Below are 17,653 nucleotides of genomic sequence, written 5' to 3' on the forward strand. Positions count from 1 at the left end.
TGATGCTGGAGAAGAGTTTGAGATTTTTCAAGCAAGTTAAATGCTGGAGCATGGAGAGAACCGCCGCCATGGTGCCGCGGAGGTTGTTGGCATGGAGGGTCATGGCGACGATGATGACGTGGTCGGGGATAGACGGATGTCAAGATGAAGCCTAAATGGATCTTCACATTCGTTGAAGTCCAAACGAATCTCCCATGTCCGTGATCTGCAGGGTAAAATGAGAATGTGAAGGTGTAGGAAGCAACACGTGGTGGTGGATCCGACTTAAGTCATCCAAAAACCCAATGAGCTATTTCTCCATTTTAATTGAGAGCTACTGAAGCAGCCGAAGCCCATGAAGATTGGAATGTAAGTTTTTCATGATCTTAATTACATGACATTAGGATCTTAAGAATTTATGATTCTCACTAGATTAAACATAATTACATAATTAGGATAAGAATTTACTAACCTTGATCCATGCTAATTGGTTCTTGATTTCCTTGCTCTAGATCTTCAACTCCTTACCCAATCTATCCCTTGATGCAAACTTAATTCTCTCAAGACTTTCTTGATGGTGGGTTTAATGGGAGAGAGCTTCATACATTAGATTTGTGCATCAGGGACAGAACCCTTCAACCATTCTTATACAACTTCCATCAAGTTGTAATTGCCATTAAGTCCCTCAATTATATTAAATCACATTTTGACCCTCATTTATTTTCACATGAGTCACTTAATTGTTAGGTAATTTTAACATTCTCCCACTTGACTCTTGTGATGTCATAACATTCTGTGATTTAATAAATAATCATAATGCGCATTTGAGGACTTTACATAATTGGCTTCATCATTATTCATAATTAAAGATATAGAAATAATAAGAGTCATGGCGGTCGCACATCATTCAACCGATATGTCTCCTTCCATGTACTACTGTATTATCTCTTTCTCTTTAATATGACGTTATAAAACTTAAATACATAATGGGTTCAAACATAATGTCATTTTAATAACTAATATAATTTGTTTCTTTTTCTTCATCATAATTTGTATACATAACCATATAGAAGAAAATACAAATACAAATTTCAGAAACTTATACATTAAAGAACTCCAGTGTCACATAAGCATTAATAACATTAACATTCAACTTTCAGTGGTAGACATAATGCCCATATTCTTTACATGATCAACAAATAATTTGGGCGGTAACCCTTTTGTTAAAGGGTCAGAAATCATAAAATCAGTGCTAATATGTTCTATTGACATTTTATGTTTCTGAATTTCTTCTTTAACGACAAAGTATTTCAATTCCATATGTTTAGCACCTTTGGAATACTTATCGTTCTTAGAAAAGAAGACTGCTGCGGAATTGTCACAATAAATTTTCAGCGGCTTGGCAATACTGTCAACTATTCCAAGTCCTGAAATAAAGTTCCGCAACCAATTAGCCTGAATAGTGGCCTCAAAGCATGCCACAAATTCAGCTTCCATAGTGGATGTAGCAATGACGGACTGCTTCGCACTTTTCCATGAGATTGCTCCTCCGGCTAAAAGATACAGATAACCATATGTAGATTTTCTTGTATCTATACAGCCAGCAAAGTCTGAATCTGTATATCCAATCACTTCAAGATGATTAGATCTTTTATAAGTAAGCATGTGATTCTTTGTTCCTTGTAGGTATCTTAAAACTTTCTTTGTAGCTTTCCAATGATCCATTCCTGGATTACTCTGATATCCACCAAGCATACCAACTGCAAAACTAATATCTGGTCTTGTACATGTTTGAGCATACATCAAACTCCCAACAACAGATGCATAAGGGATATTTTCCATCTGTTTCCGTTCCAAATCATTCTTTGGACATTGCATGAGACTAAACTTGTCTCCTTTATGTATTGGAACGGGAGATGCTGAACATTTATCCATCTTAAATCTCTTTAAAACTTTATTAATATATGCTTTCTGAGACAAACCTAACAATCCTTTTGATCTATCACGGAATATTTCTATTCCTATCACATAATATGCCTCACTCATATCTTTCATTTCAAAGTTGTTAGAGAGAAATTTCTTAGTCTCACTTAATAGACCAAGGTCATTAGTTGCAAGCAAGATATCATCAACATATAGAATCAAAAATATAAACTTGCTCCCACTGACCTTTAGATATATACACCGATCAACAGTGTTTTCCTTAAATCCAAAGGATATAATAGTATCATTGAACTTGAGATACCATTGTCGGGAAGCTTGTTTAAGTCCATATATTGATTTCTTTAGTTTATACACCATGTGTTCCTTTCCTTTTTCAGTGAACCCCATCGGTTGATCCATATAGACATCCTCTTCTAAATCTCCATTCAGAAAAGCAGTTTTAACATCCATTTGATGCAACTCAAGATCATAATGAGCTACTAATGCCATGATAATTCGGAAAGAATCTTTCTTAGAAACAGGTGAAAATGTTTCTTTATAGTCAATGCCATCTTTTTGAGTAAAACCTTTGGCAACAAGTCGGGCCTTGTACCGTTCGATATTACCATGAGAGTCATGCTTAGTCTTAAAGACCCATTTACACCCAACTCTCTTGCATCCTTCTGGTAATTCCACAAGATCCCATACATCATTTTGTACCATCGATTTAAGCTCATCTTTCATAGCATTTAACCATTTATCAGAATTATCACCATTAATGGCTTCTGAAAATGAAACTGGATCGTTATCAATACTTAAGTCGTTTTCTGACTCTTGTAGATAAATCACATAATCATTCGAAATAGCAGACTTTCTTTCTCTTTGAGATCTTCTTAATACTATTTCTTGTGATTGTTCTACAACTGGTTCATTGTTAATCATGGGAGTATTAATGTGTTGTTCTTCTTGATTGTTGTGTGTTTCTACAACAAGAGGAACAACAACTCTTGAAGAAGAGGTGCCAATTACAGGAACTTGTACTTTAATTTCTGTAATTTCAACCTTTCGTGAATCTACACTCCCACTAGTTTCACCATTTTCAATGAACCGAGCATTTCCAGTTTCAACAATTCTTGTACTATGGTTAGGACAGTAAAATATATACCCTTTTGATTTTTCTGGATAACCAATGAAATATCCACTGATTGTTCTTGTATCCAGTTTCTTTTCTTGCGGATTATAAATTCTTATTTCTGCCTGACAACCCCAAACATGCAGGTGTCTCAAACTGGGTTTTCTATTTGTCCATAACTCAAAAGGAGTCTTTTGAACAGCTTTACTGGGAATCCTGTTTAACAAATACATGACAGTCTTTAATGAATACATCCACAATGATACAGGTAAACATGAATTACTTAACATACTCCTAACCATATCCATTAAGGTTCGATTACGCCTTTTTGATACACCATTTTGTTGTGGTGTGCCTGACATTGTGTATTGAGCACAAATACCACGTTTCTCAAGAAATTTAGCAAATGGACCAGGGTGTTGTCCACTTTCATCATATCTTCCATAATACTCACCACCTCTATCAGACCTGACAATTTTCACCTTTCTGTCTAATTGTCTTTCTACTTCATTTATGTAAACTTCCAAGACATTCACTGCTTGAGATTTCTCATGCAGTAGATAGACATATCCATAACGCGAAAAATCATCAATGAAGGTGATGAAGTATTTCTCTTTATTGAAGGTATTCACATCAAACGGACCACATATATCAGTGTGTATAATTTCAAGAAGCTGTGTACTTCTTGTGGCTCCTTTCTTTGTGTGTTTTGTTTGTTTGCCTTTAATACAATCCACACATACATTTAGATCAGTAAAATCTAAATCCGGAAGGATTTCATTCTTTACTAATCTTTGCATCCTTTCTTTGGAAATATGTCCCAAACGTTTATGCCACAAATAAGCAGATCGTTCATCCACTAAACTGCGTTTAGTGCTAATATTGTGATGCAAGGTCATAAGAGTTTCAGCATATAAATTATCCAAATTCAATTTATATAAACCATCATAAAGTGTACCAGATCCAATCATACAGGCACGCTTAAACAAACTGAAACAACCATTCCCAAATTTAAAAGAGTATCCAGCAACATCAAGCTTAGACAAAGAAATCAAATTTCTAGTGATACTAGGTACATAAAAAGTATCCATCAGGTCTAAGTGATATCCAGTGTCAAGAATTAATCGATAAGTCCCAACAGCTTCCACTGGAACTTTCACTCTATTTCCCATGAAGACGAACTTCTCAGTTGGGTTTATGGTTCGGATTGTAAGGAATCCCTGCATCACATTAGAAACATGAGTCGTACATCCAGAATCAATCCACCAAGTATTATGGGGAACTTCAGTTAAGTTTGATTCAAATCATACGTAAGCATTATGCTTACCTTTCTTTTCGAACCAAGCTTTACGCTTTAAGCAGTCTTTCTGAAAATGTCCAGACTTCTTGCAGAAATGACATTTATCATTTTTCTTCTGGATTTTGGTTGAGGACTCGTCAATCTTTAATGGTCCTTTACCCTTTACATGTTTCTTAAATTTCTTTCCAGCTCCTTGATTCTTTAGATAATGAACAGAGTGGCTTCTTAAGTTCTTAAGTCTGGTCTCTTCTTGAACTAACATACTGTGCAATTCATGCACATTCCATTTGTCTTTTAAGGTGTTATAGTTCATCTGAAATGGACCATACTCAGACGGTAGCGAGTTCAAAATGAACTGCACGAGAAAAGTTTCATCCACTTTCATTCCCAAAGACTTAAGTCTTGCTGCAATATTTGTCATCTCGATCACATGTTCATGCATAGTACGTGAACCGTCAAACTTCATGGTGGTCAACGTACTCATCAATGTCCCAGCAAGGGACTTATCAGCAGTTTGGGAGCGCTCTTCCACTAATTTCATAAATTCTTTCGCATTTTCGGTTTTCGGAATAGCAGATTTGACATTACTTGCAATGCTCATTCTCATAAACATTAGACTAAGTCTGTTTGATCTTTCCCAAGCTTTGTAATGAGCTTTCTCTTCAGTGCTACTAATATCAGTGATAGCAGCCGGTTTCTCAACTTGAAGAGCCAAGTCAAGATCCAATACACCTAAGTGAAATTGGACTTGTTCACTCAAATCAGGGAAATTTAAACCATTAAAGACCGGAACAGACGTAGCGAGCGAGTGTAAAGATACCGGAACGGGGACTGTAATTAATACATGCTAATCATTAGTTCTTTGAGTCATAAATACAGATTCATACTTTAATCATCATTCTATGTATATTAGTGTTCTCCTTTGGGAGATCCATTAATACACAAACATAAACATAATGATGCTAATAATTGTAAATCTTTATTGATAATTAAAATATGCATCAACTAGAATCATCTACTACCTTTGGGTATATAAATAAATCTAGCAAGCATACAAAATTATCTACAATCATACTCATTAATTATAAGATCAAATAATCATCTTTGGATGATACAAAATATCTTATAATAATGAATTTTCAATTAACCCATAAATTAATTATTCATAATTTAGCATCCATACAATAAGTAATTGAAATAAAATCATTAATAATTTAAAATTAAATTAACTTTAAAATTTTGGTCACTTTTGTGACTAACAAAATTTACCATAATTAATTTCAAATAATAATAATAATAATAACCTTTAATTTATTATTAATCATAAATAGCATTCTTGTTAATTTTAATTTAACAATATGCATTTATTCACATAAAATTTATTATGTGTAATAATTAAATTGAAAAACCTAATTTCAATTTAAGTGACTAAATTTTCATAAAGTGATAACACTTCTCCTTTAATTTTAATCACTTAATTTGCATAAATAATTTATCATTATCATTACTGTTATGCTGCACTTCACGTTTGATATCATTTTGCAAAGTTTCAACACCAATTCATATAAAACAAAAAACTTTCCTTTCTCCAACTTGATTTTGATTTTTAATACTATTCATTAAAAACAAAACTTTGGAAAAGTTGAATCCACCACACCATTACGGCAGACAAAGTTTCTCCCATTCATAAAGTTAATCTTTAATAATAACATTTTGGCATTGCATTCCATTCCCGTAAGCATTATCATCCAACAACTATTCATCATCTTCTTCCTAAAATTACTATTCATCATCTTCTTCCTAAAAATTACTATTCATCATCTTCTTCCTAAAAACACATAATTTCAATATGCAGCCTTTTATATATACAACTTAAAACATTTATTCCAGCACCATAATTTCATCATTTTTTTTTAGGAAAAAATCATGAATCAAATTTCTTTATTCTAGGAGAATCATAAATCTAACAACCTAAGCTCTGATACCACATGTAAGTTTTTCATGATCTTAATTACATGACATTAGGATCTTAAGAATTTATGATTCTCACTAGATTAAACATAATTACATAATTAGGATAAGAATTTACTAACCTTGATCCATGCTAATTGGTTCTTGATTTCCTTGCTCTAGATCTTCAACTCCTTACCCAATCTATCCCTTGATGCAAGCTTAATTCTCTCAAGACTTTCTTGATGGTGGGTTTAATGGGAGAGAGCTTCATACATTAGATTTGTGCATCAGGGACAGAACCCTTCAACCATTCTTATACAACTTCCATCAAGTTGTAATTGCCATTAAATCCCTCAATTATATTAAATCACATTTTGATCCTAATTTATTTTCATATGAGTCACTTAATTGTTAGGTAATTCTAACATGGAAAGCACTTTAATACTTCAACCTGCCAACGCCCAACATCCGATGCCTAGCGCCTAGCAGCAACATGTACAACATATGAGAGCACGTGTTTATAGTGTAGCTTTTACATGGTCAAATACGTGGCACTTGATTCGATAATTGCTGATGATCAACCGTGTAGTTAACTCAAAAATGGGTGCTGAAATCACTATAAATTCAACACCCTTCACTCTTGTAAAATAACTTTTGAGTGTATTAGAGTTACGTTGTTGATTTGCATCCAACCTCTGGTCTGAAAATCATTCTCTCTTACTTATCATTGCTTCCTTCCAGTATTTCACAAGCAACTCTCGCCACCTCTTACCATATAGCTTCCATCATTTCGCTGCATCACGATTCCAGTTCTTTCCTAGCGTAACTCGTAAAAAATAACATAAATATGCATAGATCATGTGTTTATATATATAAATTTGTTTTCTCTTGGCGTAGGATACAATTTGTAATATTAGGATAAAAAAATAAAGAAATTTCTTTATTTTATTTTTAAACAGGGAGAGCAAAGTTGTATATAGAATAAAATAGAAAAAATATTTAAAATAGTGTTTAGAAAAATAGTAAGTTGAAGATATGTAAGAAAATAATATTTGTTTATAAGAGTGAAAGATAAGGACTTAAGAGAATAAATGAAGACAAAGAAGAGTGTGTGGTGAGTGATGAACCACAGAAACAAGTCCAGCAAATCTACACCTGAGGTTTCAACACTTCCACCTATATCACACCTCACATAATAACAATCTCCATTATCTTAATCTTTTCACATTTGGATAAAGAGAAAAGTAGAAGGCCATAAAAAGACGAAATTAGGTTAAATTTCATGTTTTATCAATTCAAAATTACTTTTCGATCGTCTATTTTGTGTAAATTAAATAATAATTTGATCAAATCATATCTGATCATCTTATTTGTAACAAATGTTAAATTTTTAATTGATATTTATATATTTGATACTAAGTTTATAATTAATAATTAAAAATATCAAACAAACTTTTAGAAATTAAAATAAAACGGAGGGTTTAAAATATATTTGAACCAATTATTTTATATTAAGTTTAAACCACGTAATCATACATAAAAAAATAATTATTATTTGTATATGACGTATAATTTTAAAATTATATTAATTTTAAAAATTAAACGTATAATATTACTTTTACCTTTGGTTTTCTTTTTAAGTAGAAGATTCGGATAAGTTCCTCTCTCGCCACTGTTTCAATATATGCTATTTATTATTATAATAATTTAATATTTAAGATATAATGTCTAATATTTAAGTCAATACCTATGTCTTTTTAGTATTTAATAACCACAAACCATATTCATGTTTATTTAACTAATTCATTCGATAATTTTTTATTATGAATTGAAACACATCATTTGCTAAATAAAATAATTTTATAACTTTTTCAAAATTCACATGATTAATGTCAAATTGTAAAACTGTCAACAGTGTTAATTGTTATTTTCAGCGGTAGATAATCATTTAGTTTAAATTATTTTCATCTCAAAATATACTAATTTAAAAAAAAGTCAAATAAATTTATTCCCATCTTAAGTTCCAATTTAGACTTGATTATTATTTACATGCTGAGAATCTTGTTCTTCCATAAAGTGATACTATCAAAAGATTGTATTTTTTTTAATTTTAAAAAATAAATTGAAAAAATCAGAATAAAGTTTAGTTCTCCAAGAACTGAAATTTGGTCTGGATCATTCATTTCTGTAAAAAAACAATAGAAAAATTCTGGAGAGGGGATTTCTTAAACTGAACACAAAGAGTTCTAATTTCTAAAAATTTTTGTTCAAAATGAGTTTATTTTGATAAAAAGAAAAAAATCATTGTTAATTATCATGTGTTTCAATTTTACAACATTCTAATATTTTTTCCCCCTGTGTAACTTTCCAACCTACAATTTCCATTCTGTATGACACACAGATTATCTTCCATATTCCAAGTACAGAAAGGACCAAACTTGAGAAGTCTCTTGAGTTTGCAACCACCAAATATGTCCTCCATGGCTTTCTCCACCACCTTCTTCACTCCCCTCCATGATTTCACCCGTGCCAGAACAAACCCACCACCTTCTCCCTCTTTTCCTTTCATCAAATCCTCCTTTGCTTCCTCCAACTCAACCTTTTTTCATCCTTCCCTTTCCCTACGAACCTCATCAACTTTTCCAAGGCTCTTCATAAAGCCTAGGTCTTTCTCAGTTCATGCCAGAGCTGCCACAGAAAAGACCATCTATGATTTTACTGTCAAGGTACCATGTTTAATTTCAATTTCCACAACCCTTTTTCTTGAAAAGAATTGGGTCGACCTTGGAAATTGAATTTGGGAAGTGGGGTGTCCATAATTTTATTTTTATTATGGATAGTTTTACTGAATGGCGAATTTCTCAGACTTAGATAAGAGAGGTTTTATATTTTTATTATTTTTACTTGTTATGTGCTCAGGGTATATATTATATTTGCACTATATTTTATGATGCAGGATATTGAGAGAAAGGATGTCGCTCTTAGCAAATTTAAGGGGAAGGTTCTATTGATTGTCAATGTTGCTTCACGATGGTATGGGCTATTCACTCTTCAAGGAAGATATGTTGGTCAATATGTCTGATGAAGCCTTGGTTTTCCTCATTAGTTCTTACAATTTTCTATATCTTAAAACCAAATTGGTCATAGCTAACAGTTGTGTCAAACTTTCTTGTCTCTTATAGTACCGTTTAATAAATTTCCTTCCTGTGGCAGCGGTTTGACGTCATCGAATTACTCGGAGCTGTCTCGTTTGTACGAAAAGTATAAGGATCAAGGTATGTTTCGTACAGAAGATTGTTATTTGTTATATTTCTGAGAATGGCAATTTGTCATGTTTTACTTGGTGTTTGCTAATATATCTTCTTGGTTATGAATCTATCTACTTGTGCAAATCATTCTATTTTTGTTGGGTGCTGTATAAAACAAGGAGAGAAGTGTGTCCCTCCTTTGTGACTTCGGGCACAATTTATTCGTACCTTTAGATTGGATACTGATGTAAATGAAGTTTACTGGCTGGGGTCTGTTTCTCACATGTTAACTCTCCTCTACTACGCAGTTCTATTGATATGGTTGCTTAAAATTTGATTATGATTTTACAATGTATATTGACTTCCCTGTCTGCTGACAAACTATCTTGCTGTTTTTTCCTGTTTAATGGATTGTTTATGATACAAAATACTGCAGAACCTGTTAACTCGTGTGCTGCAGTTTATTCCACTTTGATTGTTATTTTGGATTTAATTAAGTACGTGAACCGGTTGGAGTCTAATGAGAAATAGAGTACTATATAAAGATGAAAGACTCATTAATCCTTTGTCTTAAGGTTTTGAGTAGAGAGTGGTGTGAATCCTTTATATGGTTGAGCTCATATCTCATTGGTGTTTGTGTTTCCCCATAACCTCCTCTTCCATGGATCCAACAAAACCATCTATGGGTAACAAAGAAAAAAAATTGTTTTAATGAATTATTTATTTGACAGCATGTTTTGAAAATAATCACAAATATTATGTAGAATTTTAAGCATTCTTTTTCTCCTTCTTCATATGATGAAGATCAAGGCGAGTTTCTAGCCGTAGAAGGGTAGAATGTAGAAATACAGACTCCATCCTTTGTGGCTAAATTAAGGGTGCACAGTGTGCATTTAGGGAAGATGGAAATTTGAAGAGTTAGGTATCGGATTGAAAGTAAAGAAGTTCTCATTTTCCCATGTTTTGTTTGGACAGTGCATTTCATTCTAAGTTGGGGCGAAAGAATTTACAAAATGATTAGGTAGGGGGTGAAAGTAAAAAAATTTCACTTTCTTTTTGTTTTGTTTGGACTGTGTATTGCATTTCGTTCCAAGTTGATGTGGAAAAAAATTACAAAATGACAATGCCTATTGTAGCTGCTCCATTTTTCGATTTGTCATTCTTGTATCTCTGGCTACTAAAGCACACCTTAAGTTTCTTATTAAAATGAGTAGAGGGACAATGATGATCTATGGTGGACAATCAGTCAGCGTTGGCCTTGTAATTTCTGGTCTCTTCATTCTTGGAAGAACTTTGGTGATTTTGTTTTTGGAAAATTAAAATACTTCCAATGGGTAGATTCAAAAAGTGATTTTTATTCAATTTTATATTCTGTTGTTTTTATGAATATGGTTCTAAGCTTTTCAATTTTAAATTAATATGATTCTCAGCTACACACATCTAGTGTCCTTATGCTGCTCCTTTTCAGGTTTGGAGGTTCTAGCTTTCCCCTGCAATCAATTTGGTATGCAGGAGCCTGGATCGAATGAAGAAATTAAGCAGTTTGCTTGCACTCGATATAAAGCAGAATTTCCAATTTTTGACAAGGTTTGATACTTTTTCTTCAGCAGCAGTTCAGAACAGTTTAAAGTACAAGTAAACAAAGTAATTAAGTTCTATAAAACAGGTGGATGTCAATGGACCATTTACGGCTCCAGTGTACAGTTTTCTGAAATCTAGTGCTGGAGGCTTTCTGGGTGATCTTATAAAGTGGAATTTTGAGAAATTCTTGGTTGATAAAAGTGGTAAAGTTATTGAAAGATACCCACCAACAACGTCGCCTTTCCAAATTGAGGTATGTTAAGCTTCCACCTAGAAGGAAATGTCCAGGTTCTTATTGTTACAATAGCAATGAAGCTTCTATTCTTTGTTGTTTGAATTGCTCAATTTGATAAGATTTGGTAAGCCAATGATTCGTTTATTATGTGATGAATCACATATGGCTTTGAGTTGTGTGATACATCTTGAATTGGCATGATTCTGTATCACTAAAAATGCTACAAGGCTTTCAAGAGCAGCAGAAAATGAGTTTTTTTACTTGGTAGCTATAACTGTTAGTTTTAGTACTATATTTTCTTATAGCTTCTTGTAATTGCTAAAAAATGGGCTGCACCGGTTCAAGATATTAGGAAGTACAGTTAAAAGAAAACTATATATTTGTTTTTAAGTGTATATATAAGAGAAGTTATACGTGTATGTTTGAGAATGGATACTGAAGCTATCAAAAAGATTGTATAATTAAACCTTTTCCTGATTTACTTTTTCAGAAGGATATTCAGAGGTTACTTGCTGCATGAGGTTTGCATTTCAGAACACAAACAAGAACTGTATGTAGGAGCATAAAGGGAGCGATCTTGCATAAGGAGTTAATACTTAAAACAGATGATGAGCTATAAATATAGCCATGTTAATTACTTTGGTGTCTATACTAAAGAAATTACCAGTTTAGTGAAGAGAAGTTATACTTCGTTTGCCCAAAATGGTTCATATTAGTATTTGTTCGTTCTGTTTTTGTGGGAAAATTCTATGGCCATTTGTATTATCCTAATAATATGCTGTCATTATAAAAGCTTGTAACTTGTGTAACATGGTAGATGCAGCAGTATACTGTTTCTTATTACCGCTATGTTCTTGAAGTTAGGTTATGTGAGATCATTTTTTCACCTTAAAAGAAGGTTAAATATAAATTATTTGTCAACTTTATTTCTTTTTGTTAAAAAAATTTATTAAAGAGAGACAGTGGTATGCAGGTGATACATGATCATCTGGTGTCATGGAAGAGAAAAATGCAAATTATTGTTCCCAGGTCAAGTTCAAAGTCAATTACTAATTTGTTACATGGTTCACATCACATGTGAGGTTTTTTGCGGTTGAAACATTTGGCAGTAGCTTCATGAGAGGACAAAACATTTAGAAGTTGATTGTGACTGCGTTAGATAAAAATTCTCTTCATGGCCAAAGAAAGCTTTCTCTATTGCAAAATTCTATTATAAGTCTTCAAATATCTTAAATATGCAACGAGTTAGAGTTTTGTAAAATTTGCATGCTCCAAATAGAATGAAAGTATTCAGGTATTACAGATGCTGTATTATTTGCAATCAATTTTCCCAATTTCCTATAATTCTGGCAGATTCTCTTCCCTGATATTTGGGGATTTGTTTTGTTAATCTGGTATACAAATATTGTATACACCATTCTTCTCACACATTGAATATTCATCACTTTGCCTGAAGTGGTATTAGAGATAAATCTTCTTGGTATGTAGTACTGCGTCCGTGTGTTCAATTAAAAAGTTCACAATCTATTTTTTTATGAATAAAAGAAGGCATACACTCACTGGAAGGGGCATAAACCATGAATAAGAAAATCACACCATAAAGTGTGACTGACGAAATTATTTGGACAAGTTAAAAATTAACGGTGAAGAAGTTGCTATATAAAAATGATCGCATTAATCACATAAATAAGAATAATCCATACACTAAATATATTGGAATCATTGCAATGAATTAGCTCCCAGATCTTTCCACTGTTCTTCCATTCTTACACTTCCCTGTGGAATAGTAACAAATGTATTATCCGTTTCTATTTTGACGAAAAAATTCATATTGACTGATAAATATGAATAATATCTAATTCTTTTAATTAAGTACGAGGGCGAGAATATATGTGTATATATATATATATATATATATATATATATATATATATATATATATATATATATATATATATATATATATATATTAAATGATGTATGTCAACTAACTATTTTCTATGTATTACATTTGAATATTTTTACTAGTTTTTAATATTTTTATTTGTTATGTAATTTTTTCACGTAAGAATGATTAACTCTCAATTTAAATATTCAATAGTATAAATATTTCATTTATTAGGTAATACAAAAATTTTATAGTCTTTATTCTTTTATTATTAATGTTTCTTTTATTTGAAGAATTTTTTTGTTTGACTAAATAATTTTCAATATCTCTCAACCACTTAGAAATTTAAGATGTTTTTCATTTTATCATACTTTTAATTATATATTTATTTTCCTTTATTAAATTTCATTCAATAGTTTATCAAATTACTTTCAAGACACACATTTAATCAATTTTTAATATTTCTATTTGTTATTTATTTTTATCATGTAAAATATTGTTTTTTATAGTTTCATATAATTAATTTTAATTTTTAACTTATGATAAGTGTAATTTTATCATTATAATTATATAAATAAATTTTATTTGTTATAATATGATAACTTAATGTAATTATTATAAATATTATTTATCACCATCTAATATATATTAAAGTTTAAAAAATGAGAACCTATATTAAATTTTAATTATTATCCGTTTAGTCATTGTTATTTATTTGATTTTGATCCAATTGATGTATTATACTTTTATTAATATATAAAAAAATTCATTAGAATTTGAAAATTTGATATAGGAGAAATTTAAAATATTTTTTAATTTAAATATTTTTTCCTTTTATATTTTTTGAAAATGTTTTTAAATTTTATCAACTAGGTTTCTGCAATTTTAATAAACATTTTATTTGGTATTCTAATTTTATATAGTTGTAATTTTTTTATAAATATTTAATGTTAGAAAAACGATAATAATTTCATTTTGATATTGGATATTTAATATTTATTTATCGTAATTTTTTTATTTTATAAAAATTGATTAATTAATATAAAAATAGTAAGAAAATAGTATATACTGGTTATTTAATAAGATGAAAATAGAACAAAAATTTAATAGCTGTTAGAGTTAGGTACGAGAATGAAGACCGTCCCATTTTCAGAGTTCTCTGTGTTTTTTTCTCTCTTCTATATTTTGATATTTCCCAGTCAAGAACAGCTGTTAACTCTCTGTTTTAATAATAAATACACAATCTTTCTTGACCAATGCTATGTTCTCCAAAAGAGTCTGAACACATCACACTAATTGCATAAACCAAATTCAATTAAATTGTTATTTTAGTTTAGTTTTAAAAGAATTATCTCATACAGGGTATTGAATATTGAAATGTGTCCTATTCTATATTAATTTTTCAAATCATATATTTCACCAAATTATGATTAAAATGAGAAGACGCTGCATAACTTGACCCAACCATCACGGTCATCCAACGCTTATTTCCACACCGAATCGCGTCACAGATCATCATCTTCTTCTTCTTCTTGTTGCAGTGTTGAAGTCAAACCAAATCTCGCATCTCATCAATCCATGAAACACAAACCCAACGCATTTTGAACCACGCAATGGGTGAGAACACTGACGTTACCGTCACCACCAAAGCCAAAACCAAAATCCTTCTCTATCTTCTAACAGAACCAATCCAATGGCTGCAAATGCTGTCCTCAAAGCTAAACCCTTCCTTCGTCATCGGCGTCTTCCTCATCTACGGTTTAGGGCAAGGGCTCTCGGGCTCACTCTTCAAGGTAGTGGCAGACTACTACTGGAAAGACGTGCAGAAGCTTCAACCCTCCACCGTTCAACTCTTCGTAGGTGTTTACTTCATCCCCTGGGTTCTCAAACCTCTCTGGGGAATCCTCACCGACGCCTTCCCCGTTAGAGGATACCGTCGCCGACCCTACTTCATCATCTCCGGTGTGATCGGCACCGTCTCCGCCGCCACTGTCGCGCTCACCGGGAACCTCACCGCCACAGCCGCGCTCATTTGCTTCCTCGGCGTGTCGGCGTCGCTCGCGATCGCGGATGTCACAATCGATGCGTGTATTGCGAGGAACAGCATCGAGGTGAGGGAGCTGGCGCCGGACTTGCAGAGCCTCTGCGGGTACTGCTCCGGCGCCGGCGCCCTCGTCGGATACCTCGCGAGTGGGTTCTTCGTGCACCGCCTCGGACCCCAGGTACGAACACCGACGTGAACTCTGCATAGTTCCTCAGATTTCGACGGTTCCATGGTTTTTCGTTTGAACTTAGTTGGGTAGTAATTAGTTTAAAATTATATTCATATGTAGTAAAATAATTTTTAAATTCAGTTTTTTTCTTTTAATTTCGGAAATTTGAGGTGATATTTGGCCTTTTAAATGTAATTATTATAGTTTTTGAAATTTTTAAAAAATATGCGATTTCAGTTTTTCAAATGTACTGTTTAACAATTAAAAACAATTTAAAAGTTTATTTAGTTTCACAAATTTAATGTTTACGTATTTAGTGTAATTCGCGACACTTTTTTAGTAATTTAAAAGATTAAAAGTGGAGTTGTTTTAAACATGTATGAACTAGAAACATAACATAATTAATTTAGTGTAAATATAACTTTTTTCATAATAAACGAATTAAAAGTTATTATTTTTAATATATTTAAAAAGAATTATTATAAAAGTTGACTTATTGATGATTGATTGACTGTGTTAATTGGATTTTGTAGGAGTCGCTTGGTCTCTTGGCGCTTTCTCCTGCTTTGACGATTGTGCTGGGTTTTGTGATTTATGAAAACAGAACTTCGCATATTGAAAAGAAACAGGTTTCATTACTTTTTGCATTACACTGCATAGTTTAGAAGAAACTCACACTACTTCAATATATATATATTGATTCTTAACTCTTAAAATTATGTCATTCTATGCATTCCCTTATTCATCTTTCATGCACTAATTATTCTTATTTTGATTTCTTTATCTTCTCTTTCGCACGTCCCATCTTAGTCTGCTATATATGTATTTCAAGATACAGTGTTTTAGAAACGATAGACAAAGACTACTAATTTTCCTATTTTGGAATATCTACATCTGTATGTTTGTCACCTACATTGTCTAACAAGACACATAAGATTTCACAGGCAGTGATGAAGAATGTAGGAACGACTATCAGAAGCATGTTCAAGACAATTAGGTATCCTCAAGTGTGGAAGCCTTCTCTGTTCATGTTCCTTTCCCTGGCTTTGAATGTAACCACCCACGAAGGCCATTTTTATTGGTATACAGATCCAAAACTTGGCCCTGCATTCTCTCAGGTACCCCTCATGTTCATAACTTTGTATTTTAACATACTTATACTAATTATTACTTAAAAAATCATACTTGTAATAAATAACTTATGATTGATTCACACTGATTAAACTGATTGTCTCAAGACACCATAACTTAATTCTCTTGCTCTGTGTTGCAGGAGTTTGTAGGGGTGATCTATGCAATCGGTGCAGTGGCATCATTGATAGGGGTTTTAATCTACCACAAGACTCTCAAAGACTACGCATTCAGAGACCTGGTATTCTATGCACAACTCCTATATGGGATATCTGGTGTGCTGGATCTGATCTTCATCCTCCGTTGGAACTTGATCATTGGAATCCCTGACTACTTCTTTGTTGTCATTGAAGAAAGTGCTTCAAAAATTACAGGCAAAATCAAATGGATGCCCATGATGGTGCTGAGCACCCAGTTGTGCCCTTTAGGCATTGAGGGCACATTTTTTGCTCTGCTAATGTGCATTGATAGCATGGGTGTCCTCTTATCCAGGTGGGGTGGAGGGTTGCTGCTTCGTCTTCTCCACATTACCAGAACTGACTTCACAAACCTTTGGTTGGCTGTTCTCATAAGGGATATGCTCAGGTTTTCAATACTTGCTTTGGTTTTTCTTGTCCCTAAAACAGGTCAATATGAGGAACTGCTTCCTTCTGATGTTTCAGAAAATAACACAGTTCATGATGTAGATGAAGAGAATTTGGAACTTCTCCCTTTCAATGGAAAGACTGAACTTTAGATCAAATTTGTTGCGATTATGCACACATGTTAACCTCTGCAATTCCTAAATGGCAGATTTTTAGATGCATATATATAATAGGTTAAATCCATTGAGAGTCCCTATTTTTGTGGTTTTGTCCCGATTATATCTTCGTCTTTTAAGTTTTGCTAATTAGGCCCTTAATATTGGAAAATTGAAAAAATTGAGCCCCTATCATTAATCAAGTTAACGAGGTTAGCTTACCTGTGAGGGTAAGTTAGATAAATTTCGTGACATGGCGTGCATATAACCTTATAAGTGGGTTTTATTATGTATACCCTTGTATGTGGCATTTTCTTAAACAATGAATTTA

The 17,653-nt window shown here is 32.4% G+C and overlaps 2 protein-coding genes across 2 annotated transcripts; both read left to right on the forward strand.

Moving 5' to 3' along the window:
• Positions 1 to 8,648: 8,648 nt before the first annotated feature.
• LOC108338736 (phospholipid hydroperoxide glutathione peroxidase, chloroplastic) lies at positions 8,649 to 12,200 on the forward strand. Its single transcript, XM_017575797.2, has 6 exons — positions 8,649 to 9,013; positions 9,244 to 9,320; positions 9,501 to 9,562; positions 11,004 to 11,122; positions 11,202 to 11,369; positions 11,842 to 12,200. Exons 1-6 carry the CDS (start codon positions 8,678 to 8,680, stop codon positions 11,869 to 11,871), a joined length of 792 nt encoding a protein of 263 aa, XP_017431286.2. The 5' UTR covers positions 8,649 to 8,677; the 3' UTR covers positions 11,872 to 12,200.
• Positions 12,201 to 14,600: 2,400 nt separating this feature from the next.
• On the forward strand, positions 14,601 to 17,423 carry LOC108337254 (probable folate-biopterin transporter 6). The gene is made up of 4 exons (XM_017573737.2): positions 14,601 to 15,461; positions 15,986 to 16,081; positions 16,397 to 16,570; positions 16,726 to 17,423. The coding sequence occupies exons 1-4, from the start codon at positions 14,853 to 14,855 to the stop codon at positions 17,317 to 17,319; spliced, it is 1,473 nt and encodes a 490-aa protein (XP_017429226.1). The 5' UTR covers positions 14,601 to 14,852; the 3' UTR covers positions 17,320 to 17,423.
• Positions 17,424 to 17,653: the final 230 nt, after the last annotated feature.

The sequence above is a fragment of the Vigna angularis genome, chromosome 7 (assembly GCF_016808095.1).
Source record: "Vigna angularis cultivar LongXiaoDou No.4 chromosome 7, ASM1680809v1, whole genome shotgun sequence".
Taxonomy (NCBI): Eukaryota; Viridiplantae; Streptophyta; class Magnoliopsida; order Fabales; family Fabaceae; genus Vigna; species Vigna angularis.